Source organism: Perca flavescens, chromosome 16 (assembly GCF_004354835.1).
Source record: "Perca flavescens isolate YP-PL-M2 chromosome 16, PFLA_1.0, whole genome shotgun sequence".
Taxonomy (NCBI): domain Eukaryota; kingdom Metazoa; phylum Chordata; class Actinopteri; order Perciformes; family Percidae; genus Perca; species Perca flavescens.
In genome coordinates this window covers 20777216-20804133 of record NC_041346.1, presented here as the reverse complement: position 1 = coordinate 20804133, position 26918 = coordinate 20777216, and the positions used below count along the sequence as shown (strand labels likewise).

Here is a 26918-nt window from a genome sequence, read left to right as displayed (position 1 = left end):
GCAATTTGATTACATTTTAAATCATGTTTTATTTCTGCTCTTTTATGTATTGTAAATAGCTTGTCAATCTTTTCAATAGTTTAGTTTATTTCATGTAATTGGTTTATAGTGGGAGCATGTTAAAATTCCCTAAACTGCACTTGACACAAAGAACAGCGGAGGCTGTTGGGAATGTCATTCATTTTTGCAGGTATTTGGCCATAAACCAAAGTATTAGACAAAATGAGATAAAAATCAGATAAAAAGTCAAGAGATCAAGGTTATTACACTTCATCATCTGGGGTCCATGAACGTGCGTGACAAATTTTACAGAAGATAGAAAGATATTTCAGCAAAGAGCTAAAATGTCAACCTCATGGTGGCGCTAGAGGAAAAGATTGAGGACCACCAATTAGACTACATCGCCTGTGAACCACATACCAAATTTTGTGTCAGTCCATCAAGTAGGTAAGTACAAACCTTTGACCTGCTGGAAGCACCAGTGGAAAAGTCAGTTGAAATATTACCTCCAGGGACATTTGAATATCTGTTGTAGGCTACATTTCATGGGAAATCATGGGCTGGATGTTGAGGAACTCTGAACCACAAATGTCAACATCATAGTGGCGCTGGAGGAAAAGACGAGGTTCTCAAAAGTCAGTAAGAGTCATCCTCTGTGGACCATGAACATCTGAACACAATTTAATAGCAATCCATCTCTAGACCAAGGTGGAGCAAATGCATCTCCTGCAGATACTATAATAAAAACAATTTATTATTTTGATTGATGTTACTTATGGAAAGATACATTCAATTATGTTCTTATGTATTTGTGCTGGGCCGGGCGAGTGTTGTAGACTAGCCTACTTTATATTTTACCCAGTTTTCTGTGTAACCCATGCTCTTATTGGAGTCGGGTATGGCTGCAGCCTGGAGATGGGAGGCGTGAGACGGGATGGCCTACAGGCTGCAGCCATACACTCTTGTCTTATAGACCGTTTTCACGGCAGACATGTTGACATGTCAAAACAGGAAAAGCACAGGTGTTTTCAAAACCATTAATGATGGCTGCATTCCACTTAGGAGAGGCCCTGGTATTGTGCATGCTGACTCAGATATCTATGGCTCACTCACTAAAATAGCTTACTGGGACACTTGATGGAATTGAGCCATTGTTAAGGTTATCAATTTCAGCTGTACTTTTCCTACTATGACAAGTCAAAATGTCTGCTGTGAAAAAGGGCCATTGTGAAGCTTGTCAACGCTAGAGGCGCTGTAGGGAATCTCACACCGGAAGTAGCTCTTTTCTTCTTCTTTGTTTTAAACTTTGACCTCAGGCTTGTGCCTTGTGCACGCTGGAAATGGAAACCCAGTGAAACAACGTGGATAGTAAAAATATTAAAGTGTTATTTATTAAATTCAGGGTTGGCAGCGCGTTAGTGCCCCATGTTTTTTTCCGCCTGGATTTAATAACTCGACTCCTCAGCGCGACTAAAAGGTAAACGTTGCCTCTGCGTGATAACGTCAGTTTGTTTACAAACTGTTGACGGCTGAATATCGAAGCTAGCTTTAGCTGTAAAGTAGCTCCAGGTTTTGCCTTTTGTCGTATAATGGTCGTTTCTATTACATGTTGTTATACGTTCACTTTCATGAGTGTATTAGAGATACTAGAGTCTGCCAGAGTATTTTGGGAAGGAAACTTCACTGAGGCAGGAGGGATATTTGCACCATTAACGTTATAGCAGCACAAATTGAAATTCAAAATGTCACGGTTTTCAGCGCTCATTTAGTTAATGTGGTGTATCGTGTAAGAGTTTCTCTCAGATGGAGGTAAGCCTGATGAACAGAGTCTGTAATGTTCGCTCAACCTGTCCACTAACTTACTCTGTTAAAGATGGGGAAGGCACCCAAGAAGAGGAGCATGGCCGACAAGGTCCGCAAAACCAAGACCTCAACTGAGATCAAAAACAACCCTTTTGAGGTGAAAATCAACAGGAAGAAATTTGATATTCTGGGGAGAAAAAGCAAGCACGATGTGGGTCTGCCTGGCGTGTCTCGATCCAAAGCCATTAATAAGGTAAGAAAAAATCTCATGCTCATGTTTTTACTCCTACACCTTCAGCAACTTCTCTCTTTCTGCAAGCAATTATACAACCAGAACATTTCTGCTACCTTCAATTTCTAAACTCCTTAAATGGACAAACATATTTGCTTTATAATCAAAATGACTGTTCTTGACAATATAGTGATGTTGAAAGAACTTATTCATCATGTCTACAGTGATTCGTTGCCAGGTGACCAGTCTGTGAAATGAATAATTCATCAAAACACAGGGGCACATTTAATTACATAAATAGATAGTTTTCATTAACACATGGTTTTTATGTTTACGTAAAGCATATTAAAATATTTTTGTTTAATAGATTGTTTCTGGCATCAAACATCATCTGCATTTTGATACTGTGAAATTTACAGTTTCACCTAAGAATTATAAATAATTATAATTCTGTATATAGCACCAGTTCAGTCCAGTTAATGCTTTGAAATTAACTTTACTTTTAAGAAATATATTACTGTTGGTGATTATTAAGTGTACATTTAATGACTTGATTTTTGGGTTGATGAATAATTCTGACTGTTGAGATATTCCATAATCATGCATCATCTTATACTGAAAAATTATGCGCGAACCAACATCTCAGAGGATTGCACAAATTATTACTTCAACTGCCATCAAATTGTGTTTTTGAGATATCATAATCAGTGTAATTTTACAAAAGGCAAAAGTGATGAGGTGCATTACTTATTACCGACAGCAGCTGACTGATTTTACCAACCAAAAATGTAGGAGATCTCAACTTTAGGCCCTTTATTCTTATGAATTCAGTCAGGAGATACTTATAGCCTTAGGGTGTTTTGTGAAAGTGGCACCTGGTTCTTTGACCAAACTGACCAAACACTCAGGGAACTGCAGCTTCATATAGAAACCATAGAAGTGGAAAATGTCAGTGTTAGACAAATCTGGGCCAAGCAACAGAATAAAGAAAAAGGACGGCAGACTCTGAATAAAACATAAAAGATTCTGCCGCCTGATGAAATGAAAAATAAAAGATAAACTCTTCTACTTTAGCACTGTATCTGGCAGCCATGGGTCACAGCTCATCATCCCTTTAACACTATCTGTGCTGTGAAGCCTGGGGCTCACAGTATCCTGCTGAGAGAGGGATTTTCTGCAGGAGAGACTGAGACCTTTGTTAGGACAGAAAGTACCACAAACTAAGCACAAGTTAAAGTGAGGATAAAAGTAGAATCTGCACACTTTATTAAATATTATTTATGATTTTGTATATATGTATACATGTGAGATTTTAGCTGCTTATCAGATAGATTGATCAGTAATGCATTGACAAAACTCTTGTTGCACACTAAGGGAACACATTTGTAACTCTGTTATAAAGATTCAATGTTTTAGTAGCGCGTTGGAGCTTTGTGTGTTGGAGTGGACAGACATCATTTGCAATTCTTGATTTTTCAATATGTAGAGAAAAGAAACCCTCCTGAAGGAATACAAACAGAAGAACAAGTCCAGCAAATTCATTGACAGGCGCTTTGGAGAGTATGACACAAAGATGGCACCAGAAGACAAAATCCTGAAGAGGTTCGCAATGGAGAGACAGGTCAGTGATGTAATGATTTGCATTACGACACACCCAACATCAGGTCTTGCCATGCACGTCACCTTTTAAACTAGTCTATATCCACGACGTTCCACTTCCGGGTTTGCTCCGGTGCTGCCAAAACAAGTTCCTTCCTGAGGCTATTTTACGGCGGCAGCGTGGATCCATCCGGCGCTTAGCGCCGCCCATGACGATATTGATTGGTTTAAAGAAATGCCAATAATCCAGAGCACGTTTTTCTCCCATCCCGGAGATCCCATCCATGCTGTGTGGACTAGCCAGACCCTCCTCCGCAGCGCGGTGGAGGAAGGTCTTGCATTCAAGCAGCAATACCACTATCTAAGGAGCCGTTTGTCCCGACTTAGACTTCCTTCATGTAGCTATGGCCTTCTGAAATTTTTACATGACTCATTTGTTACTCACAATGTCAAACAAATCTCACTATGTATACTAAACTCTCAGTGAAACTGTGCTTTATTGTTCAGCGTAACCATGATAAGAAGGATGTGTACAACCTGAACGAGGAGGAGGAGCTGACTCATTACGGCCAGTCGCTGGCTGAGATGGAGAAATTCAATGACCTTGTGAACAGCGACGATGAATCAGAAGAGAAAGGCCTTTTGTCAGGTGAGATTTGCCGGGGTCCAAACACCAAATGAAATAGAAAGTTAATTTAAGTTTTTCCGGATGTTGGGATGTTTATGAATACTATCTCCTTCAGTCAAACTTGCCATGGTCTAAAAATGATCCATATATGTATATATATATATATATTTTTTTTTTTTTAATCAAAATCCATGTGTTTGTGTGTGTGTGTGTCTGCCCCAGTTATTAATGATTATGAGAAATGTATAATATCGAAATGCAAAGCTCACAAACGCGGTGGCTTTTTGGGTGGAGGTTTATCATTTCCAGCCCGCGACTGGATTTGACAAATCTTGTTATAGATAACACAGCTGGTAGATAATAGTGACGCCAGGGGTGATGCGTGGGATTTCCCGTTGGTCTATATATCCCTGCCTCTGCTGAATTATTTCATTTTTTTATCCCTGATGGGGACAAAAAGTATTTTAAACTAAGTAAAGCTCTGTAACATGAACAGTCTATAGTGCCATAGAGCAATAAAATCCGAGCAGCAGTTGCTACAGGCACCGCCAGATGAAGGTCCTTTCAGGGGCCATGGTAGTTGAGTTTAGCCAAAAAAAGAGTCCTGCAGCATTTTTTGTCACATACGGCAAACATCTCCTCGCTATCCGCGAGCTGCCGGTCCACTGAACACACTGTAAAAAAAAAACGCAGCCTCTGTAGACAGCCCAGGCTCCACAAACGCTAACAAAAACAAACTGTGCCAACCTGGACCACAAAAACAACAAACGGTGTTCCAGCCGATAACCGGCAAGAAGGATTTGGGGGGTTAGTGCGCAGAAGGGAGGGGGAGGGCGGGGCGAGCTAGCCTCCGTTTTCTTTGACAATACTTTGAACGTCAACTAGAAGTGCCGTCGCTCAACATCACTTAGAGCACCTTTTAAGTTTAGGAACTCTCTGCTTTTTTCACAAATTGCACCCTGAGTGACACCCTCTCTCTCCTCTAGCTGAGCTTACCGCCTCTCACTTCGGAGGAGGGGGCCTCCTCAGAAAGAAAAGCTCGGGGGAGCAGCAGGAGGGGGAAGGAAGCCACAGGGCCAAGTCCAGACAGGAGCTGATCGAAGAGCTCATCCAGAAGTCCAAGCTGGAGAAGGTGAGGCAGTAGCACAATCCTTTTGGTTAACTTGGTTTCACGCAGACCCTTTCCCTCTGTTAAATATGGATATATGCCCACAAGTGAACTGCACTCTCCCCATATGGAATTGTATTTAGTCATTAAAGAAAAAGTCAGGGCATATCTTATATTTTTAGTTTTGAACAAATCTCATAAAAAAACTAAACCCACAGTGAATTGATCTCACTAAGTGTTATCTGTGTAGCTAAAGCCTGATATCGCTTGGTCCTCTGTGCCAAAGAGCTCCATTGTTGTCCAAAAACAATTTAAAAACACAATTAAATGAGCCACACCGTAGCTTCCTTACAGTGAACACGATTTAGTTCATTTTGAGTTAATCCCACATATATCTTCCTGCTGCTGTAAATATTCACTAGCGCACCACATTCGCAGCTGAAAATAGTCCCCGACAAATGCCCCATTTACTCCTGTTTGACTAACTTTAGCTTGAAACACCAGTGCCCAGCTGTTTTAAGGAAATCATTTAGCATATTTTAAAAATGAAAGAATTCTTGAGCGCCCTGATATTATTTTTATTTTTTAAGATCTGCTTGTGGTCCAGATGATTAACTTCTGGGTTTTCTTGAATTTCTTTGACGTTTTCAGCGGGAACGACAGGTGCAGAAAGAGGAGGCACAGGAGCTGACGGAGAAGCTGGACCAGGAGTGGAAGAGCATCCAGGCTCTGATGGTGAAAAAGACGCCCAAAGGTGAACGCGTCGAGGAGGAGAAGCCCAAGGTACACTAGAGTCACACCAGCCAATCAGCAAAATGTTGCTCCTCCGCTGTGTGCCTTGATTCATCAGTGTCAGAGGCTGATGGTTCTTTTGTTCTCTCCCTGATGCCTCGGTGCGTTCCAGCTGGAACAGTATGACATGATGGTCCGAGAGCTCGGCTTCGAGATGAAGGCTCAGCCCTCGGAGAAGCTGAAAACCCCGGAGGAGCTCGCCCGGGAGGAGAGGGAGAAGCTGCAGAAACTAGAGGTACGTTCGCTTTTATCTCAATGACAACAGCTTCTTGTCGTCAGCACACAGTTGAATGCTCTGTGTGATAGAACAGTTCGTCTTTCTGCTTTCTCCAGGCTGACCGTCTGAGGAGGATGATGGGAGACGAAGTTGGGGAGAGTTCTCAGAGTCAGATCCACATGTCTGCTGATGACCTCAATGATGGTTTCATCCTGGATACGGACGACAAGAAGACCCTGTCTTATCAGGTAAGAGGCGACACAATACGAAGGGCTTGTGTGATAAAGCACGGGTTTGTTCCTGGAATCTTCCTCTCTTTCTTTCTTTTGTTGATTCATGTGTTGATACAGAATGTGTTTCATTCACATTTCTTTTGTTTGCCCAGGACGGAAAGTGGAACATTGGAGAGGAGTCTGAGGAAGACAAGGGTGAAGATGAAGAAGAGGGACAGAGTGGAGAGGAGGAGGAATCCGAGGCAGAGGAGGAAGATGGAGACGAGGAGGAGGGGGAGGAGGAGGAAGAGGAGCAAGAGGGCAGTAGTGAGGAAGAAGATGGTCACTCTGACCTGGAGTCCGAGCAAGAAAGCGAGGATGAGGAGGAAAAACAGGAGGATGAGAAGACCAGTGCTAAACTGAGTCTGAGCAAAGAGGAGATAAAGGCCCAGCAGGAGGCAGCTAAAGCAGAGCTTCCATACACATTTACTGGTAAGTACTTACCGAAACATACGTATGGAACTCAGGACTGACCATTGAAATCAGACCTCAATTTGACCCTGATTTAAAAAAAAAACAAACAAATAATACAAATTATTTTCTCAAAGTCAATTTCTTAACATGCCTTTTCTGTTGGAGTTGACTTCTCTTCATCATCTGAACTAGAGACATTGGTAACCTGACTCCGCCAGATTGATTGCTTCGCATTTGCTCGGCATATCTATCTGGGAGAATTTTTGGGAAGGGGCGAAAATACTGGTTAGCTGATTGGATAAACCATCTGTCTATCACCACCTATGTTGGTGATAGATTGATCAGATCAAACTCTTGCCGAAACCAGTCAGGAGAAGAACAAAAACATCTTTTCCTCAGAGAAAAGCCTCCAGTGCCGTTTTTTGCTCTTCTTTCAATGAAGGAATACTTTCTAATTTGGATAAAACTTGCGCGATAGCTACGCTCATCTCATCCGTGGAAGCTGCCATGTTGTTTAGACTGAACAGTCGCTTCTCGTTGTGTCACACCTAAACCCGCCTCAAAACCAACACTGATTGGTCGGTCGTTTGGCGAACGGCTCCAAATTGTCTCTATCTCAAGATGCCAGACTGATCTGCGAGTGGAAAACTGGAGCTCGCGAGATCAGGACGGTCTCACGAGGCTAAGACATTGGAGCATCTTGAGTAAACCTGCGATTAGGATCATCACCATTCTGTGTTTCCTCCTCTCGTAGCTCCAGAGAACTACAGCGACCTGAAAGATTTGCTCCATGGCCACACGCCTGACAACCAGCGCCTCATTGTGGCCAGGACTCAGAAAAGCAACCATGCAAGTTTGGCTGTGGGCAATAAGCTCAAACTGCAGGTATGATATAGCAGGCTATATATTTTTGGAAATGAGTGTTGTGCCTCGTTCTCAGTGGCCAGTTTCAGGTCGCGTTCAGCGCCATATGAACTTATGTTATCTGTGTTTGTCCCAGAAATTGTTTGTCTTTCTGCTGGAGTACGTTGGAGAACTGGCCACCAGGAGTCCGCCTGAGCTCACCACCATAGATAAGCTCATACCGTGAGTTCAAAAAGTGGCTTTCTTTCACCTGGTTTTGCCTCCTCAAATGTTTAGTCCTCGAAACCAAACATTGTCTGCTCATTTCTGCACTATTTCTTTCTCTCTGTCTCTGTGTGTGTGTGTGTAGAGAGTTGTACACTTTGTGTCAGATGTTTCCAGAAGCAGCGTGTAAAGCCATGCAGAGCATCCTCGGAGACGCTGGTCATAGCACGGAGGAGGTGCTGGAGGTCAAAGGGCACGTTGCTTTCCCAGCTCTGGACATGGTATGGATTTGCTGTGAATACCGTAAACATGTTGACTGTTTATCAGGGTGGATTAGAGGTTTTAAATGTTGCTTGACTGCCCTCTATCCAGTCTCGCCTCTGCTTAAAATATTGTCCTCTTGGTCAAGGGGCAATGATGTACTACTACTACTACAAATGCTGACTCGAGCTTTGATTGATGTTTAATTTGAGTGTCCTAAGAAGAGAGTATTCACTATCAATAAAAGTACAGGTTCAATTCAAAGTAAGGAAGATGCAGGTTGTCCCCTCCCATCCTCAGTGGAAGTGATGCCCCTTGCTCTTTCTATCAAATGAGGATGTTCTTTCTTCTGTAAATGACAAATGCAGCTACAGTATGTTTGTTTTTGTGTTTCAAGCTCATCTACCTGAAGGTGACAGCCCTGTTGTTTCCTACCTCAGACTTCAGACACCCAGTTACCACTCCAGCGCTGCTTTACATCAGCCAGGCTCTCACCAAGGTACACACAATCTTCAGTGTGTTTCTTATTGTCTGTATCATTAGAGCTTTTTTTTTTCTACCGCCTTGACTCAACTTGCCTCTAGTGGGATTTCGCCGTCTCTCATTCTGTTTGAATCCAGCCCTCCTCCTCTCATTAGTCATCTTTTTTTGTGTGGATTTTCTCCGGATAAGAAAGGGCTTGCTATATACATAACTCAAACATTTTCAATTATTCATTATAAGTTTTCCAGGTCAAAACAGCTGTATGAAGTTACACTGGTGTTTTCTTTCCAGTGCTGCAGCTGAAACACTCACATGGAAGTTATGTTGAAGTGAATCTCCTTCCTTTTTAAATAGCACAAAATTGATGTTGTTAAACGAATGGATTTTTGATTTTCCGCACTAATGCATAATTGTGTGTGTCTCTGTGTCTGTGATTTGTACGTCCTTAGTGTCCAGTGAGATCATTACAGGACGTGACGTCCGGTTTAGCGCTGTGCTGTCTGGCAGTGGAGTACGTCTCGTTTTCAAAGCGCTTCCTGCCTGAGCTCATCAACTTCCTGGCTGGAACGCTACATCTGGCCGTGCAGGACAAGACAGCTCTGGGTAGCTGCTCATGTTCCACAACACATTGCCACAATTCTATCACGCCTTTTTATTTGGTGCCAGCGTTCGTAAGGTGAAACCGAGCTGATAGACTTTGATGTTGTGTTGCAGGTTACACTGTGATGCCGCCCTTTAGGCCATCGGGCAAGTGCAGTGATCTGCTGGTGTTGTCAGATTCCGAGTCCAGCCAGAGCTGGAGCAAGAAAAGTCTTCCATTGTCTGCGACCCAACGCCTGGAACTCAAAAATGAGCTTGGCAGAGATCACCATAGGTAGGAGGGGAGTACACCTGGAGGGAAAGAAGCTGGTCAAACCCCTAAACCATACACTCATTTGATGTTATTTCAATCAGTTGGCAAAACAATCTAATAATGGCTAATCTATTTTTACAATTTTCTGCAACAACATTGAAAAACACATTTGTCAGCGGTAACCTAGGAACCCAACTGTTGGCCATGAGGTACCATATTGCTTAGATTTGAAAGCTAAGTAGGCAGGGTGAGAGTTGACCATGAAGTTCCATAACTTTGTGTGAAACAGTTGTGCATTGAGTAGTTTAGAACAGCCCGATTATGATTCTTTCATCCTAACAGTTCGTAAGTTCGTCAGTTCCTAAAAGATCCCATGGCATGACAATTTCACTTTATGAGGTTTTTTAACATTAATATGCGTTCCCCCAGCGTGCTTATGGTCCCCCAGTGGCTATAAATGGTGATAGTTGTAAACCGAGCCCTGGGTATCCTGCTCTGCCTTTGAGAAAATGAAAGCTCAGATGGGCCGATCTGGAATCTTCTCCTTATGAGGTCATAAGGAGCAAGGTTACCTCCCCTTTCTCTGCTTTGCCCGCTCAGAGAATTTGGCCTGCCCATTAGAAAGAGAGACATCATGGCTTTCAAACGAGCAAAGTGGCAGTTGGTCAAGGCCCCCCCCCCTCTCTCCCCTCTCCCCCCCCTCTCTCTCCTCCTCAACAGCATTTAAAGCTACAGACACAGAAATGGCACGTCCTTAGGAAAGCTCATTGTGGGACTGGCTCTAGTGGCTGTAATTCTGCACCAAGGCTGAATTTCGGGGAAGAGACTTCAGATACAGTATTAGGGGACCACTAAGGTCTATATAAAAGCATCCAAAAATCAGCATGTCATGGGACCTTTTAACAGCAGCTAAATCTGCCCTTAATAGCACTACGTCCACAAACTTTCATTCTACATCCCACCTTCAACTGTATGGACTGGAGGAATGATTATAGGGAACTAAAACATCTTTCAATGCAATATGGGCATGTGAGCAATGTTTTGAGAAACAATGTGAACCTATCCAGGCTTATTAGAAAGATTTTAATGACCCAAGCATTGTTGTAGTTTTCTTTATTGAATTACTGCCCCTGGTTTACATTGATCACTGTTCCAAAATGATTTATAAATTAAAGCCAGATGCTGTTTGTATACCCCTCTGTACTGTGTATACAGCTGACCCCCAGAGACATTTAGACACCACAGATCTCAGAATGGCTTATTGGCCATGTAGAATTGAGTATGTAACAACACCATGTAATAACAGGAGTGAACACTTGCTTGGAGACAATTATAGGCCCAGTAGGAAGAGAGGGAGGGAGATTAAGTGTGAGAAAACGTTTTGTCTTCACACAGCTTCTCGTGTTAAGTTTGGACCAGAATGTGACCACCAAAAAAATAAAACGGCAATAAATGAAGTTTATAAAGTTTTTGTATATAAAAGTATATAAGTGATGAACAGACAAGCTTATTTGTTCTTTTGCAAAAAAAAAAAACAAAATGGAAGCACACAGACATGCATTCATCACTCAGATCAATTCTTTAATCAGTTGCTTTACAACATTTGATAAAAGATTAGCATGTCATGCAGTGCCGATAAAGAATGAATGTGTACTGGGGGTCTTTATTAATGCATAGATAAGATAAGATAAGCCGTCCTACTGTGTTTACCTGGAACTGTTTAGACTGTATGGCTCAGAGCTGATCCATTCGCTTGTGACTCTGATGAGTCGCCAGCATGGTTTCACACAGCAGCTGGTGTGTGGGCACCAAGCAAAGCTTGCAAACCGACTTTAGCAGTCCATGATTGTGCACAGTGTATGAGAATATACATTTTTATTTGTACTCAACTAAAATAATACAACATGCCATACATCACTCAGACTCAAACGCGGTTATTTTGGAGAGAAATTCATTTCATTTATTGGCTATATTTGTCAAAGAAAAATAAGTAAACCTCGCAAGTCACACAGAATAAACGCCATTTAATCATGCATGTATCTAATATCCATTACAAAGATTAGAAATTCAAAATCATTAAGCTTTTTTTTTTGTCTGTAACCATTAACCAAAAGAAGCATTCATTTATACGCTGTTTCTATTTGAAAGCGGAAGCATTTTAATTCCTAATAACTCTGACTGAGGCGTGCTGCAATTCTAAATATCTACTCTGTAGATCATCTTTAAAATACCTTGAGGTCTGATCCACACTGTTATGAACACAGCGCTGCATGTGACTCATGCTCCTCACACCTGGGTGGCCGGTCGTATCCTGATTCCTGCATTCATTCAGACCTCACCGTGACTCATGCCACACCAGCAGCTGTGTGTCAGGAGTCTAGGAGCTGTGGTTAGAGTGATGCAGCATTTGGGTAGGAAGGGGCAGAGTGTACACTGCATGATGACCACAGTGTGTCTAAATGTGTAAAGATGAATATTTCGACACACAGTGTTGAACTCCTGGAGTAATAGTGAGGAACTGTTCTTGTAGACTCTACAAGAACTGTTCCTACCGATTACTCTACAATGTAGACTAAACTAGAAACCGTAGAAGGAGCTATAACTTCCACCTCTCGCGTAGTATTTCACACCACAAGATGCATCCAGCAAAATGTATCCCACTGATTTTATTTCTCGTTCTACAAGATTTTAGTATATATATATATATATATATATATATATATATATATATATATATATATATATATATATATTAAACTTGCTAAAGAGGTCCACTGGGGGACCAACTACAGTCATTAGATCTGAGAAAAGTAATTTAGTCAGTTTTTGATGTATGTTTTTTTTACAACGTTTTATTAATTTTTCATTGCAAATACCATTTAGTTGATTTTACATTCGTTCAGCTTAGGTGGTGCCCAAAACGACTCGAGTGCTGCACCTAAGCCTTGATTGAAGACAAAAGTGAATCTAAGACTACGCAAAGATGGAAACCATTAATTATCCCAGGAAATGTGTGTTTCTCCTGAGACATGAACATTTACATGTTTCACGCTCTAGATACGCAAACGCATACATTGGTCACATGGTATATGGATATACTGCACATTCATAAATATGAAGAATGAACGACACTCCTGCCAATGGAGGTAAGGCGGAGAGTAGATTGAGGGGGTGATCGAGTGCTGTGGGTGTGGCTCGGTTATTGAGGAGTCTAATAACCATGAGAAAAATATCAAACTTTAAACTGAGATGATCATCCGTGTTTATGTATCACTACGCAGGTTGATGTGTCTGTCTACTTGCCTGGACCTGGTGAAGCGGTGCTGCCTGCTCTACAAAGACCTCACATCCTTTGCATTCATCTTCCAGCCAATCAGATCGCTGCTTTCCAAACATCTTCCAGCCCAAACATTACCAGAGCTTTTACAGGTCGGTGCCCAAAAGAGGTTTTGAGACGAGGTCTATCTTTTTCTCCTCTCTCAAAGTATCCTGTTGTCAGTTTCTCCTTAATAATCGTGGTTGCTGTTTTGTTGCAGGAGCTTCACGGTGAGATCCTGGAGGCCATCAGCAGTGCTCCTGTGACTCACAGTCGGCTGGTTTTAGAGAGGAAGAAGCCAATTCCTCTGAAGCTGCTCACACCCAAGATTGTTGAAGTGTAAGTGATAATCCAATTAATTACAAAATTAATAATTATTGTTGAAATGAGCTGCCACGTCACAAAGCTGAGTTAAGGCGTGCACCAGTGTTGTAGTCGAGACCACCTAAACCAAGACCAGAGTGTATCGAGACCCAGGGTTTGATGGGTTTGAGTCAAGACCAAGAGCAGATCTGTGTTAGACAGCCAGAGCTTCTCCTGTCTCCCACATTCGCTTTCTTGGTAGTGTGTGTAAAGGGGGCAGGGAGAGGGTGGTTTACGGTAACACATTTCAAATTAGATATACGTCAGGTTATTGATTGCATTTGCAAGTTTTAACACAAAGGCATAAATCAGACAATGCACAGGCAATTTAGTGAAATCCCTGCAGTTGTGGTCTTGACCGGTCTTGAAATAAAATCCCGAGACAAGACCGAGTAAACATGCGGTTGATTCCGAGACCGAGACCTTCAAAAAGTGAGACCAAGATCAATCTTGAGTACTACAACACTGGCACGCCCATTTGCTGGTTGTACATCTGCTTTAAATATCTCATTTGCTTCTTTAATATTTGTCAGGTTGGACTATGGAAAGAAGCGTGGCAGCACCAGAGAGGAGAGAGAGAGGGAGCGACTGCAGCACAAATACAAGAAGGAGTTCAAAGGCGCTCTGAGGGAGATCAGGAAGGACACGCGATTCCTGGCCAGAGAGAAGCTGAATGAGGTCATGAACAGGTACGGATAACACAAAGGGTCCGCCAGAATGTTTCTGTGAAATGGTTCTTTTAGTAAAAACTTCTAACTCTTCACACGTTCTGTGTTTCAGAGATTCGGAGAGAAAGAGGAAAGTGAGGGAACTCTTTGGCAGCTTGGCCACTCAGGAGGGAGAGTGGAAGGCCCTGAAGAGGAGGAAGAGGAAGTGAAATACAGAATCTCAGTCTTCATCGCTTCTCTCCATCATCCGTTCCCTGTCAAATGGACATCTGCCATCCAGATGCGGATAACAGACTGTACAAGGTTGAAATTTGTGGAACCGGGAACTGTTTTGTACTTTTATGGATCGTTTTTAATCAATAGATGGGATCAGTTCAACTTCCTTGTCGCAACACGCATTTTATAGTGACAAATGGCTGTCAGAAATGCATACCAAGTTGTCGTTTTATGCAACGATCGGATACAGACCAGTGAATACTTGGTCTGCATCAATATTATGTGCTTACATACAGGAATAAATAAATGACTCTGTTCTCTTACTTTCCATCAACAATGCATATGTGTTTTTCTAGTCAAGCTCAGTAAAGTAAGATTTAGGCTTATTCCGACCATGATTGAAATGTAAAATAATATTTAAGTCAAATGCTATGGTAGAGGGTAATACAAACACCATGACTTGAACTTCGCTTGAACTTCTAAAGACACCCATGTGGGTGTCTTTTAGATGGAGCGAAGCCAGTTTCGTAGTCCAAAGAGTTTTATTGTGCCTTGAAGAATATTCGCACATATTTTCGTGACAGTCTTCTGGAGAACTACAGCACCGTGTCATAAGTTTACATAAGCACTTGAGTGCAGGAAGTCTAATCCAAATTAAAGTGATCAAAGCATGTATGGCTATTTTGCACTCACTCAGTGAGGATGCTTGCAAGTGCAGGACTCTGCAGGATTTATTAGTAAGAAATGGAAGTTAAAAGTAGAGAATTAAATCACCCACTCTATTGAAAAGGACTGGAAGAATTAAAATTCACCATTCCCTGAAATACCTGCTCTGAAGTAGTGTAATACAAGAAGTAAAACAAAAAGATGTACTGCAGCTGTAGATGGATTTGTTGTGAGTAATCTACCACTGTACAGATGGCCAATAAGAACGGAACATCTGTCTTGGCGTTAATGAAGCAGAACTGTCTGTCGGAGGAAAGATACTGGAGGAGATGCTTGCAAGGACAGACATTGGTAAGTGCATGTCCACTTCCTCTTTCTCTCATAAACACACATTATGGAGCCTGCTATAGCTGACAGCTGAGTACACCACACAATCAAGGCCAACATGTTCTATTGTAATAATAATAATAAACTGGTTGATTCAGTCTCCGTGGCTACAGGCAGGATTATTACTGCCTTTAAAGCAAATGCCAAAAGAAATATTTTCCTCTGTTAAAGAAGACTACATCCAATCATGAATCCTCATTTCTTAGCACATATTGAAATTCTTAAAACAGCAACCTGTTATTGGTGCACATGTTGTTCCCCAGAGGACGCAACTAACACACACACACACACTATTGTTGCTGGCGGTTTTTTGTCCTACTTTCTCATGAGATAATGAGAGGGATAAGACGGCTTGGCATGCAGCTGAGGTCAGGCGTCACACATTGTCTTAATTTACGCTTGCAATGATTACTATCATAGCATAGCATGTTTAGCATATAATATTCATCAAAATTAAAACATGCTGGTAAAAAAATGTATTATTGTCATGTAAACAAATGAACAAAACCTTGGAATTAACACTTTTTTAAACACTTTATTTAACACTTAACTCCAAATAAATTCATGTCACAGCGGTTAAGCTGAGTAGTTTTACATGCTCTTGGATTTCAAAAGTCCATTCAATATGACATATATTTGTTACAGCAGTGATAACATAAAAAATACAATATGAATGCACAACTAGCTCAGCACTTTATAGTCCACCGCAAAAAACAGTGACAGTATACAGACAAAAATAGAGAATATCATTACGATTCCATTTCAAACGGATCACTGTAAATTGTTCATTTATATAGAGACACTTAGGTGCTTGAAGTGGTATATTTCCATGTTTGAGTTATTGACATAGTCACACAGTTGACAGAAAAAGTACATATAGACACACACACACACACACACACTCACTCACTCACTCACTCACGCACTCACACAACATCAACCCTCTTTCTCTACAACATTTACACATATACTGTACAGACATACGTAACAACACAAACAGACACACACGCACAGACGTTGAGCAGAGACTCCATAAAGGACCAAAACGAGGCACAACGGGACTTGGCAGAGCGACATGGAATGTTTCGATCATTGATCATTGATCTTTGATTGTGACGCTCTAAATCAGTTGTCATCCGTGTCATCCTGAGAGAGAAGAGGGACGAGAGGAGGTAGGCAGTGAATTTACTGTCCTTGAATGAAAGCTCACTATACAGCATGATGATATTACACCTGTGTAAACCAGTTGAGGTATTGTTACACTTGTAAGATGGTTTGTTTATTACTCTAGCTGCTGTCAGGTTGTTGTCTTTGCCCTTAGCAAGTTAAGAATGTTGATTTGTTTTTCAGGTTTGGAAGAATATAAAACTATTCAAACTAAAATGTATATAATTTATTACACTTTAAGGATGAAAGCTGCCAACAAATCCCATATGACATACAAATATTTGAATGTTATTTAAGGTTGAATGTCTGATTTCGTTAATTAGTTAGGGACTAATAAGAGAACAAAAAACACCACAAATCTACCCATGAGTATACAGATTATAGTGTGAACCTAATTATATATATGTATGTATATAAACATATATATATATTTTTTATGTCCTAAGGTCCATAGACTGCATCCAAGCATCACATTAACACATTCTACTGTAATACAGCAGTGGTGAAATCTGTTCACTCTCACAGAGGTTTTTTTAACCTAAGGCTCATCAATTATTCCATCCCTGTCTGATACTGACTGCAAAATATTTAGACTGTCTATCTTTCCATCAACTGTTCATTCTCTAACTTTGAAATTTAGCTTTATATTAATATAAAATATAAATGTATTGACTATTGTTAGTGGAGTCTCACCTCTGTAGCATCAGCAGGGTCGGTATCAACCGGTGACTCTGCCATGTCCTGTACTGCTGAGGCTTCATCACCCTGGGAAAAGACCAACCGAAAACATTTGTATTACTGTCAATATGATCCAATTTGATATATGCATGATCTTATGGGAGTTACTGTATGTTTAATGTGAAAATAGACAATACAATAAAGGAAGAGAAATGCCATTACTGTAACCAGCTGTGTTTGTGCACATATTGAGCATATTACATTAATTCACTTTTTCTTTCACTCTCCTCTCTTATTTGTGTTATTACTGACCTCTTTGGGAAGCCTTTTGTGGCCCAAAACAAAGAAAAAATAGACACATGTAGAGCTGCAACGATTGGTCACATTAGTTGATCAACAGAAAATGTATGTTAATGTTTTTCTTTGTCATACAAGATAGTAAACTAAATATTTATGGTTTTGAAATGTTGACTAAACTGTCAGACTAAACAAGACATGTGAAGATGTCACCTTGGACTGTGAGAAATTATCATAGGCATTAAATACAATTTTTTGACCTTTTTCTTTTACAAAATTGTTAAACAACTATTAGAGAAAATAATCAGCATATGAATCGATAATGCAAATAATTATTAGTTGCAGTACGTAGACACAGATGCAACTCCAGATCAGAACAACATCTGGATGCACGTAACTCAGATAGATATATATATATATATATATATATATATATATATACACAGATTTCACCCCTCTCTCATTTCATAATGGTCATTTTTGGTGGTCACTCTAGAGAATGGGCTGCTGCGATAGAGACGATGCTTGAAGCTCTAATGAAGGAGCAGAGGTGGGGGGTGTGACGTCTCTCCTGTCTCGCTGACAGGATGGCGTGATACACCATGCCATTGAACTGACCTTCCTTAATGGGGAGTGGTCACAGTGCGCTGACGTGTGCGTGCGCATGCATGCATGCGTGTGTGTGTGTGGCACGCTCACCGGCGCCTGACATAACCTTAAACAACTTATTGCACCTTCTCATCCTACTGTTGCATGTAACACCACCCATAAAGCCTGCGTCTGTTTAACCAGCAGAGCCGGAGAGATGTGTGCTCATGTAAACACACAAACACATAGTTGGGCTGCCAATAAACACCACCTTGTCTTTTCTTTACTGTGGTCAGATTAAACTTTGGCAAAAAGTTAAAGATTTGTTCGTTTTTCAGGACAAATCAAACCTGAACTATCTGTGTAAACCATCTTCCAAAGCAAAAGTAATTCCTCACCTCCTGTCTGTATTGTTTCAAAGCAGAAATAGCTTCCTGGGGACGGGGAGTACAGCAGCCTCTTTTATTGCATGTCGAGGGAAAAGATCCGAGCAATAAGACGTGTTTGTTGAGACCATTTTCTATTTCCTGTCAAGTCTCCTCCTCAGATCCCCGCCACTCTACCTACCAACCTACCACTCTCTATCTCATTGTTATTTTCCTCTCCTTCTACCTTTTGCTGTTTCCTGAATGATATGAGTCACCACCAGCAGCTGATGAATTGGTGAAACAACTCGATGAGGAGATTAATCTGACTCAGCATCCCACCATCCTCTGTGTGTGTGTGTGTGTGTGTGTGTGTGTGTGTGTGTGTGTGTGTGTGTGTGTGTGTCAGACACAGGAGACAATCTTTGATGGGCTCTCTCAACCTGGCATCAATTTTTTAAATGAAATCAATATTAATGACGTTCAATGGCTGAGCCGCCTGAGGCAATGATGGTTAAATGAGCACTATCTCTATCTATTATGCTGCTGTCTGCGTGTCAGAATACCAGGATTTAGTTGTTTTTTTAATCCATGTTTATTCCTCTGTCAGTCAGACCACCATTTTACCATCAGGCAGTACACTCTGTGTCTGTTTGTCCATCTGTTTGTATGTGGTGCCTGCAAATTTGGCTTGTCAGAGTTCTTCATAATGAGCCTGATCACATTCTTGCAGGTGGAGCTGCGTCAGTGTTTTATCTCTCAGGGTGAATATTATCTATCTAGCTGCCTTAATAACACAACTGCTAACAAGGATAAAATTATTCAATTGTATGTTTGTGGTAAATACCACAAGCCTCTTTTGATAATGAAATCAAATGCCAGCAATGGATGATGAAAACAGTAGGGGAAAAAGAATTTCTTAGCTTCAATAAAAGAACTGCTTGTTCAGGTGTCAGTATTGTTGCCACTGGCTGGAAAATAACTTGATAATTTCTTTGGTAGCTTATCTTTTTATATGGTACTTTTCACTAATTCCAGCCAATTAAAGCAGAGCTGAAGACATGTGTGTGCTTATGTGTGTGTGTGTGTGTGTGTGTGTGTGTGTGTGTGTGTGTGTGTGTGTGTGTGTGTGTGTGTGTGTGTGTGTGTGTGTGTGTGTGTGTGCGCTGTTATCTCTTGGTGTCTAAGTTGTGTTTCATCGCTAATTAAGGGCCAGGAGATTGAGCATCACAACAAACATTTAACAAAGTGTTGCCGTTGCCCAGGGAAATATTTGATTGGCTTATCATTTTCTGCTACTCACATCGATGTAATGAGATAGGAGGGTAATTAGTCATCCTTTCAGAATAACATCCAATTTTAACACCTTATTAATCCAGATTTAAACCTTGGGGTAGTGTAACTGCTGCTTTGACAACAAAAGAACAGTTCAAACCGTGTTTTTCAGTGTAAAACAAAAGCAGAGCATGAACATGAGGGCCATCTGTTCCTCTTGTTTGAAGACAGAGTTTCTGCGCTAATATGAGTTGGTGTCAAGTAAAAGTAAAAGTGTAGAGATTTATTTTAGGGATTTGTCTCGCATTTGTTACAGTGCCAATAGGTGTAAGAGGGACGAAAGGCGGAGGTATGTCCCTCTTTGGCTGATGTATTTTAAAGATGGAGGCGCTACATGGCTGCCGTCATTCGAGCGAGTTGCTCGTATGTATTCTGAATGATTCTGAATGATTCTGAATGTCAGATTCTACGCTCACACATGAATGAGTACATATTTGTAAAAGAACGAAGGGGTTTTTGCTAAGAATCAACTCAAAAAATTACACAATGTAGTTTTAAGCGTGTGCGTGAGATACAAACAAAATACTTTGTGCTCCGACTTGTGCAAGCATTGCTCCAAAGCGCTACTAGTGGTCGAACTCAGTGACTCAAGTCTCAAAGGATGTTAAATGTTAATGTGAAAACATTTTAGAAATACTGAAGTCATGAGTCTAACTTCCCCCAATGCTCCTAAAGTTTTTGTTAATTTTTTGGTATTTCAATTATTTAGTTAAATGTTCAATTGCATTGCCCAATATGTGCCAATATCTATATTCTCCACATTGATTTTTGATTGATTGAAAGTTTGTTTTTTGTAGGGCTATAATGATATGTCTAAGAAATACTCATTGCTAGTAAATTCCCAGAACAAAATACCTAAGACATGACCTGTCCTAAGTGTCCTGAATGGTAGCTACGACCCTGACTGCACGTAAAAATCTACATGACCAGCTATCAAAATCCTTTCTAGAAAAGGAGAATGCAAAACAAAAAACGTTAAAAGAAACGATGAATTGTTTGCTACAGTAAACTGCCTCCTCCTCCTCTTCCTCCTCCTCCTTTGGACAAACAATGGCCAGACTGACAAGATGAACAATGCAGGAACACTAACAATATGTAATGGCTTTCATTTCAGAGCAGAAAGACTCACAACAGATATGAGAAGTGATGACAAATGACTCAAGGTCAGGAGGCCATTTTGAAACAGTGAAGTATTATAGCAGTCACTGTCATGAAATGGAGGGATGTGCTGTGCTGCAAACTTTAAAGCTTATATTGTATATCACCAGTCTGTGGGAGACGTGTGAGTATTCACTAAGTGTGGTCAGAAAAAAATGAAAGCATTAAAGTCAAACTGAAATTTGAATTCTTCTCTCTTCTCCCGTTTATTTTATTTATTTTTTTTTTTGCCTCTGGCTAGACATCTCCAATGGCAGCAGTGGACTGACATGTTATGGCCAGTGTTGCTAGGAGACCCACAGGAAACTTGCGTGCTGCGCTAACTAGAATCTGTGAGATGTTGCGCAACAATCAAGAACAATCACTTCTGGGTAGAAAACTGACAGTTGGTTTGAGTTATGGGGATATGTGAAATCTGTGAAATTATTTTTGTTGTCAGTGTCAGCCGTAACTGTAACCTTTAAAGATACAGTGCTCAGCACAAGTGAATACACCCATAATAAAGTTGACTAAAAAGAGGAATAAAAAATCATCTTTTTGAACTTGATCTTAATGCCTTAATTAAAAAAATGAGGAAAAATCCAACCTTTAAGGACACCAATTTTCTTTGTGAATGAATAATATATCGTAAATAAATAAATGTTCCTTCCTTCTGTGCTCATTGTATGCAAAGACAGTAAAAGAATGGACACATAGACGCCATAGACTTCGATGGAGACCAGTGAAGTAAATTAGAGGCACTTTTCCGGTGATGGCTGAGCGTTACGGCGCAGCCTCAAACTGAGCTTGACGACGTAGATGTGACGTGAGCAATCTGTCTGAAAGTTGTAAGTCTTCTGGTAGCTGTGCCAAGAGTTAATTCCTCTACTATGCGACAGAAAGTCGCGTGGTTATGACACAATTGTTTGCCTAAAGCCTATTTTTACAAAAACGTCTGCTACGGAGCCATAACATGAGATACAAGGTAATGGAGCCTTTTATACATTGTTGCCAAAATGAATGGGAGTCAATGGAATGCTAACGGCAGGTAATGGCTTGTTAGCCTTAAAGTCTCCCCATAGGAGGTACGCTTTTCGGATGCTCGCTTACCCTCTTGATAGTATGTACTGTGCTGCTTTGCTAGCCTCTTTCCTACCCAGAAGTTATTGTACACAAACATTGTGATTGGCTCTATAACATGTCATAGTCCATTAAAGCAGAGCCCATGCAGGCCATTAGCAATCTAATACGTCTGTCCCCTTACAACATCCAACATTTGGAAAATGGCAGTTGGAAAGCTAGGCTACCGCCCCTGATCAGACAGAGCGTGTTTGCAGGTTGGACCACCCTGCCTTTTTTGTTATAGACGCTTGAATCAGAGCGATGCCAATTGCGTCTTTTTGTTTCCTTGCTAGGCATCCACTGAACCACCCATCCTCAGCCAACCTTTATTTTGCTGTGAAGTCAAAGGGTGTCCGGCGCTTTTTCGCTCTGAGTGGAAGTTTTATTTTTTTTCTGTTGAAATACAATTACAAAACGTTAAAACATGCTCTGTTTGATCGGGGGCCTAACTACCTTCCACTTACAAAATAAGCCCTGTAGCTGGTTAGCTGCTTGTGTGGAACTTAAGTGATGTTATGAACTATTTATTTGTACCCACAAAGATATTTCACTAATCAAATTACAGTTGGGCTCAAAATTCACACCCAATGGAGAACACTGCTGCAGGGGACGCTTTTATCAACAGAAAAAGAATTATATCTTAAAAAACACCAATAAATTGATTCCTTAAAAAACAAAAAAATCAGTTAAACTTTTAATGAAACGTTACTTGTTTGGTGGGATCCTTCTTGACCAATCCAGTGGCAGCGGCAATGTTCCCTGCACCCTCCACAGTTTTGTGGGCCACAGCGGTAACCCCGGTAACCATGGCTCCACCCACATGAGACACTCCAGACACAGCTGTAGTGAGAAAGGATGAAGAAGGACATTTGTGCTGTGTGTTCACTGCTTGTTTCTGTTGCCACAAAACCTTGACATGCATCGAATTGAGCATGGTATGTGCTTTTTTAATACATTCATTTGTAAGTGAAAGGTTGTGATACTTCTTCTTTCAAAAGTCTCATTTTATAAATAGCACTTTTACCTCGATATAGGATATTGTAGCACCAAGATAAATAATAATAATAATATTTGTTTTGCCAGACGGCGGGCTCGTCGGCGAGCGCCTGGTGGCCGGGTTTGCCACGGAGCCCGGCCGGGCACAGCCCGAACAAGCTACGTGGCTCCCATCTCTCCAGCCCATGGGCCCACCACCTGTGGGAGGAACCGTTGGGGTCGGGTGCGATGCCACATGGGTGGCAGTGAAGGTCAGGGGCCTCGACGGACCAGACCCGGGCGGCAGACGCTGGCTCTGGGGACGTGGAACGTCACCTCTCTGTGGGGGAAGGAGCCGGAACTGGTGCGGGAGGTGGAGCGTTACCGGTTAGATCTGGTGGGGCTTACCTCTACGCACAGTCTCGGTTCTGGAACCATACTCCTGGATAGGGGTTGGACTCTTTTCTTCTCCGGAGTTGCCCAGGGTGTGAGGCGCCGGGCGGGTGTGGGGATACTCACAAGCCCCGGCTGAGCGCCGCTGTGTTGGAGTTTACCCCGTGGACGAGAGGGTCGCCTCCCCACGCCTGCGGGTTGTGGGGGAAAACTCTGACTGTTGTTTGTGCATATGCACCAAACAGGAGTTCGGAGTATTCGGCCTTCTTGGAGACCTTGACTGGAGTCCTGCATGGGGCTCCAGTGGGGGACTCCATTGTCCTGCTGGGGGACTTCAACGCACACGTGGGCAATGATGGAGACACCTGGAGGCGTGATTGGGAGGAACGGCCTCCCTGATCTAAACCAGAGTGGTTGTTTGTTGTTGGACTTCTGTGCTAGTCATGGATTGTCTATAACGAACACCATGTTCGAACATAGGGATGCTCATAAGTGTACCTGGTACCAGAGCACCCTAGGCCAAGGTCAATGATCGATTTCATAATCGTTTCATCTGATCTGAGGCCGTATGTTTTGGACACTCGGGTGAAGAGAGGGGCAGAGCTGTCAACCGATCACCATCTGGTGGTGAGTTGGGTCAGGGGGTGGGGAAGACTCTGGACAGACCTGGTAAGCCCAAACGTGTAGTGCGGGTAAATTGGGAACGTCTGGAGGAGGCCCCTGTCCGACAGACTTTCAACTCACACCTCCGGGAGCTTTTCGTGCATCCCTGTGGAGGCTGGGGCATTGAACCCGAGTGGACAATGTTCAAAGTTTCCATTGCTGAAGCTGCGGCGAGGAGCTGTGGTCTTAGGATCTTAGGTGCCTCAAGGGGCGGTAACCCACGAACACCGTGGTGGACACCAGTGGTCAGGGAAGCCGTCCGACTGAAGAAGGAGTCCTTCCGGGATATGTTATCTCGGAGGACTCCGGAGGCAGTTGCAGGGTACCGAAGGGGGTCCGAAGGGCTGCAGCCTCTGCCGTGAAAGAGGCAAAGCAGCGGGTGTGGGAGAAGTTTGGAGAAGACATGGAGAAGGACTTTCGGTCGGCACCAAAGTGTTTCTGGAAAACTGTTCGCCACCTCAGGAGGGGGGAAGGGGGAACCATCCAAGCTGTGTACAGTAAGGATGGGACACTGTTGACCTCCACTGAGGAGGTAATAGGGCGGTGGAGGGAGCACTTTGAGGAACTCCTGAATCCGACTAATACGCCCTCTATGTTAGAGGCAGAGCTGGAGGATAACGGGGATTGTCGCCGATTTCCCAGGCGGAAGTCACTGATGTAGTCAAACAACTACACAGTGGCAAAGCCCCGGGATTGATGAGATCCGTCCCAGAAATGCTCAAGGCTCTGGGTGTGGAGGGGTTGTCTTGGTTGACACGCCTCTTCAACATTGCGTGGAAGTCTGGGACGGTGCCAAAGGAGTGGCAGACTGGGGTGGTGGTTCCTCTTTTTAAAAGGGGGACCAGAGGGTGTGTGCCAATTATAGGGGTATCACACTTCTCAGCCTCCCTGGTAAAGTCTACTCCAAGGTGCTGGAAAGGAGGGTTCGGCCGATAGTCGAACCTCGGGTTGAGGAGGAACAATGCGGATTCCGTCCTGGTCGTGGAACAACGGACCAGCTCTTCACTCTCGCAAGGATCCTGGAGGGAGCCTGGGAGTATGCCCAACCGGTCTACATGTGTTTTGTGGATTTGGAGAAGGCGTGTGACCGGGTCCCCGGGAGATACTGTGGGAGGTGCTGCGGGAGTATGGGGTGAGGGGTCTCTACCAGGGCCATCCAATCTCTGTATGACCAAAGTGAGAGCTGTGTCCGGGTTCTCGGTAGTAAGTCGGACTCGTTTCAGGTGAGGGTTGGCCTCCGCCAGGGCTGCGCTTTGTCACCAATCCTGTTTGTAATATTTATGGACAGGATATCGAGGCGTGGTCGGGGTGGGGAGGGGTTGCAGTTTGGTGGGCTGGGGATCTCATCGCTGCTCTTTGCAGATGATGTGGTCCTGATGGCATCATCGGCCTGCGACCTTCAGCACTCACTGGATCGGGTTCGCAACCGAGTGTGAAGCGGTTGGGATGAGGATCAGCACCTCTAAATCGGAGGCCATGGTTCTCAGCAGGAAACCGATGGAATGCCTTCTCCAGGTAGGGAATGAGTCCTTACCCCAAGTGAAGGAGTTCAAGTACCTTGGGGTTTTGTTCGCGAGTGAGGGACAATGGAGCGGGAGATTGGTCGGAGAATCGGGCGCAGCGGTGCGGTATTGCATTCAATCTATCGCACCGTTGTGACGAAAAAAGAGAGCTGAGCCAGAAGGCAAAGCTCTCGATCTACCGGTCAGTTTTCGTTCCTACCCTCACCTATGGTCATGAAGGCTGGGTCATGACCGAAAGAACGAGATCCAGGGTACAAGCGGCGAAATGGGTTTCCTCAGGAGGGTGGCTGGCGTCTCCCTTAGAGATAGGGTGAGAAGCTCAGTCATCCGTGAGGAGCTCGGAGTAGAGCCGCTGCTCCTTTGCGTCGAAAGGAGCCAGTTGAGGTGGTTCGGGCATCTGGTAAGGATGCCCCCTGGGCGCCTCCCTAGGGAGGTGTTCCAGGCACGTCCAGCTGGGAGGAGGCCTCGGGGAAGACCCAGGACTAGGTGGAGGGATTATATCTCCAACCTGGCCTGGGAACGCCGATCCCCAGTCGGAGCTGGTTAATGTTGCTCGGGAAAGGGAAGTTTGGGGTCCCCTGCTGGAGCTGCTCCCCCCGCGACCCGACACCGGATAAGCGGACGAAGATGGATGGATGGATGGATGGATGGATATTTGTTTTGCCTGCTTATTTCCTATTTTTGAAATAGTGTTCTCTTACAAGCTACTTTCTGCATTATTACCCGAAGTCTACACAGAGTTGGGTAAAAGAGTTATTAAATACTTCAATGCTTCTACTTGTAACGCCCTACAGAGTTATCTAAGGCTGGATCATCACCTGTAGTGTAATTTAACTGAAAAACCCCAGGAACAGACTGGATTCATTTTCCTTTTATAGACTTTTATAGACAAGTTTCAGCACACCTTTTACTGTTTGAGCAATGCATTGCTGTGCAATGTGTGATTTTGCATATTAGTGCATCTGATATTACATTATGTGCTTCTTGTGACTTTTAAGTGAACATTTTGTGTAACTACTTTGAAGAGGTTTATTGTAAATGAGTTCTTTTAATTCAGTGAGACTTCATTCTTAAATTAAGGATAAAAGTCAATCAAAAAAAGAGATTCTCGGTGCATAGCCTACATTCACAACAAAGCTGCTTGATTGAAGGTCACTCAGTGCTATTGTATTTACACCAGTGGTTCATAACCTGAGGATAAGGGCCCTAACATAAGGTTAAATTTGAGGGGACACAACTTTATTAGCAGGATAGGACAGCAGAAAGTAACACATTACACAAAACAAAGTTCATTTTTATTTGTCTGTTTTTGAACTGGTCACATACAAC

General features: G+C 42.7%; 2 protein-coding genes across 2 annotated transcripts in view; one reads left to right on the top strand and one right to left on the bottom strand.

Moving 5' to 3' along the window:
- Positions 1–1229: 1229 nt before the first annotated feature.
- Positions 1230–14616, top strand: nop14 (NOP14 nucleolar protein homolog (yeast)). The gene is made up of 19 exons (XM_028602488.1): positions 1230–1477; positions 1874–2056; positions 3522–3656; positions 4142–4283; positions 5249–5394; positions 6022–6153; positions 6275–6397; positions 6496–6627; positions 6765–7083; positions 7820–7950; positions 8066–8151; positions 8279–8414; positions 8792–8893; positions 9327–9480; positions 9592–9751; positions 13012–13159; positions 13267–13385; positions 13943–14098; positions 14190–14616. The coding sequence occupies exons 2-19, from the start codon at positions 1874–1876 to the stop codon at positions 14284–14286; spliced, it is 2601 nt and encodes an 866-aa protein (XP_028458289.1). The 5' UTR covers positions 1230–1477; the 3' UTR covers positions 14287–14616.
- Positions 14617–16180: 1564 nt separating this feature from the next.
- LOC114571492 (alpha-synuclein-like) overlaps positions 16181–26918 on the bottom strand; it is an 11971-nt gene continuing 1233 nt past the window's right edge. The window contains exons 3-5 of the mRNA XM_028602448.1: positions 22745–22875; positions 17207–17278; positions 16181–16492 (exon numbers count right to left, since the gene is read on the bottom strand). Of these exons, the coding sequence (XP_028458249.1) occupies positions 16472–16492; positions 17207–17278; positions 22745–22875 (224 nt within the window). The 3' untranslated portion in view covers positions 16181–16471. The remainder of the gene's footprint in view (positions 16493–17206; positions 17279–22744; positions 22876–26918) is intronic.

What these genes read in the sequence shown, in the direction of transcription:
- nop14 (XM_028602488.1), top strand. Translation starts at nt 1,874, where the DNA reads ATGGGGAAGGCACCCAAGAAGAGGAGCATGGCCGACAAGGTCCGCAAA. An exon ending in CTTTCCCAGCTCTGGACATG is followed by an intron (nt 8,415 to 8,791) that starts GTATGGATTTGC and finishes TTGTGTTTCAAG; the next exon opens with CTCATCTACCTGAAGGTGAC. An exon ending in TCAGCCAGGCTCTCACCAAG is followed by an intron (nt 8,894 to 9,326) that starts GTACACACAATC and finishes GTACGTCCTTAG; the next exon opens with TGTCCAGTGAGATCATTACA.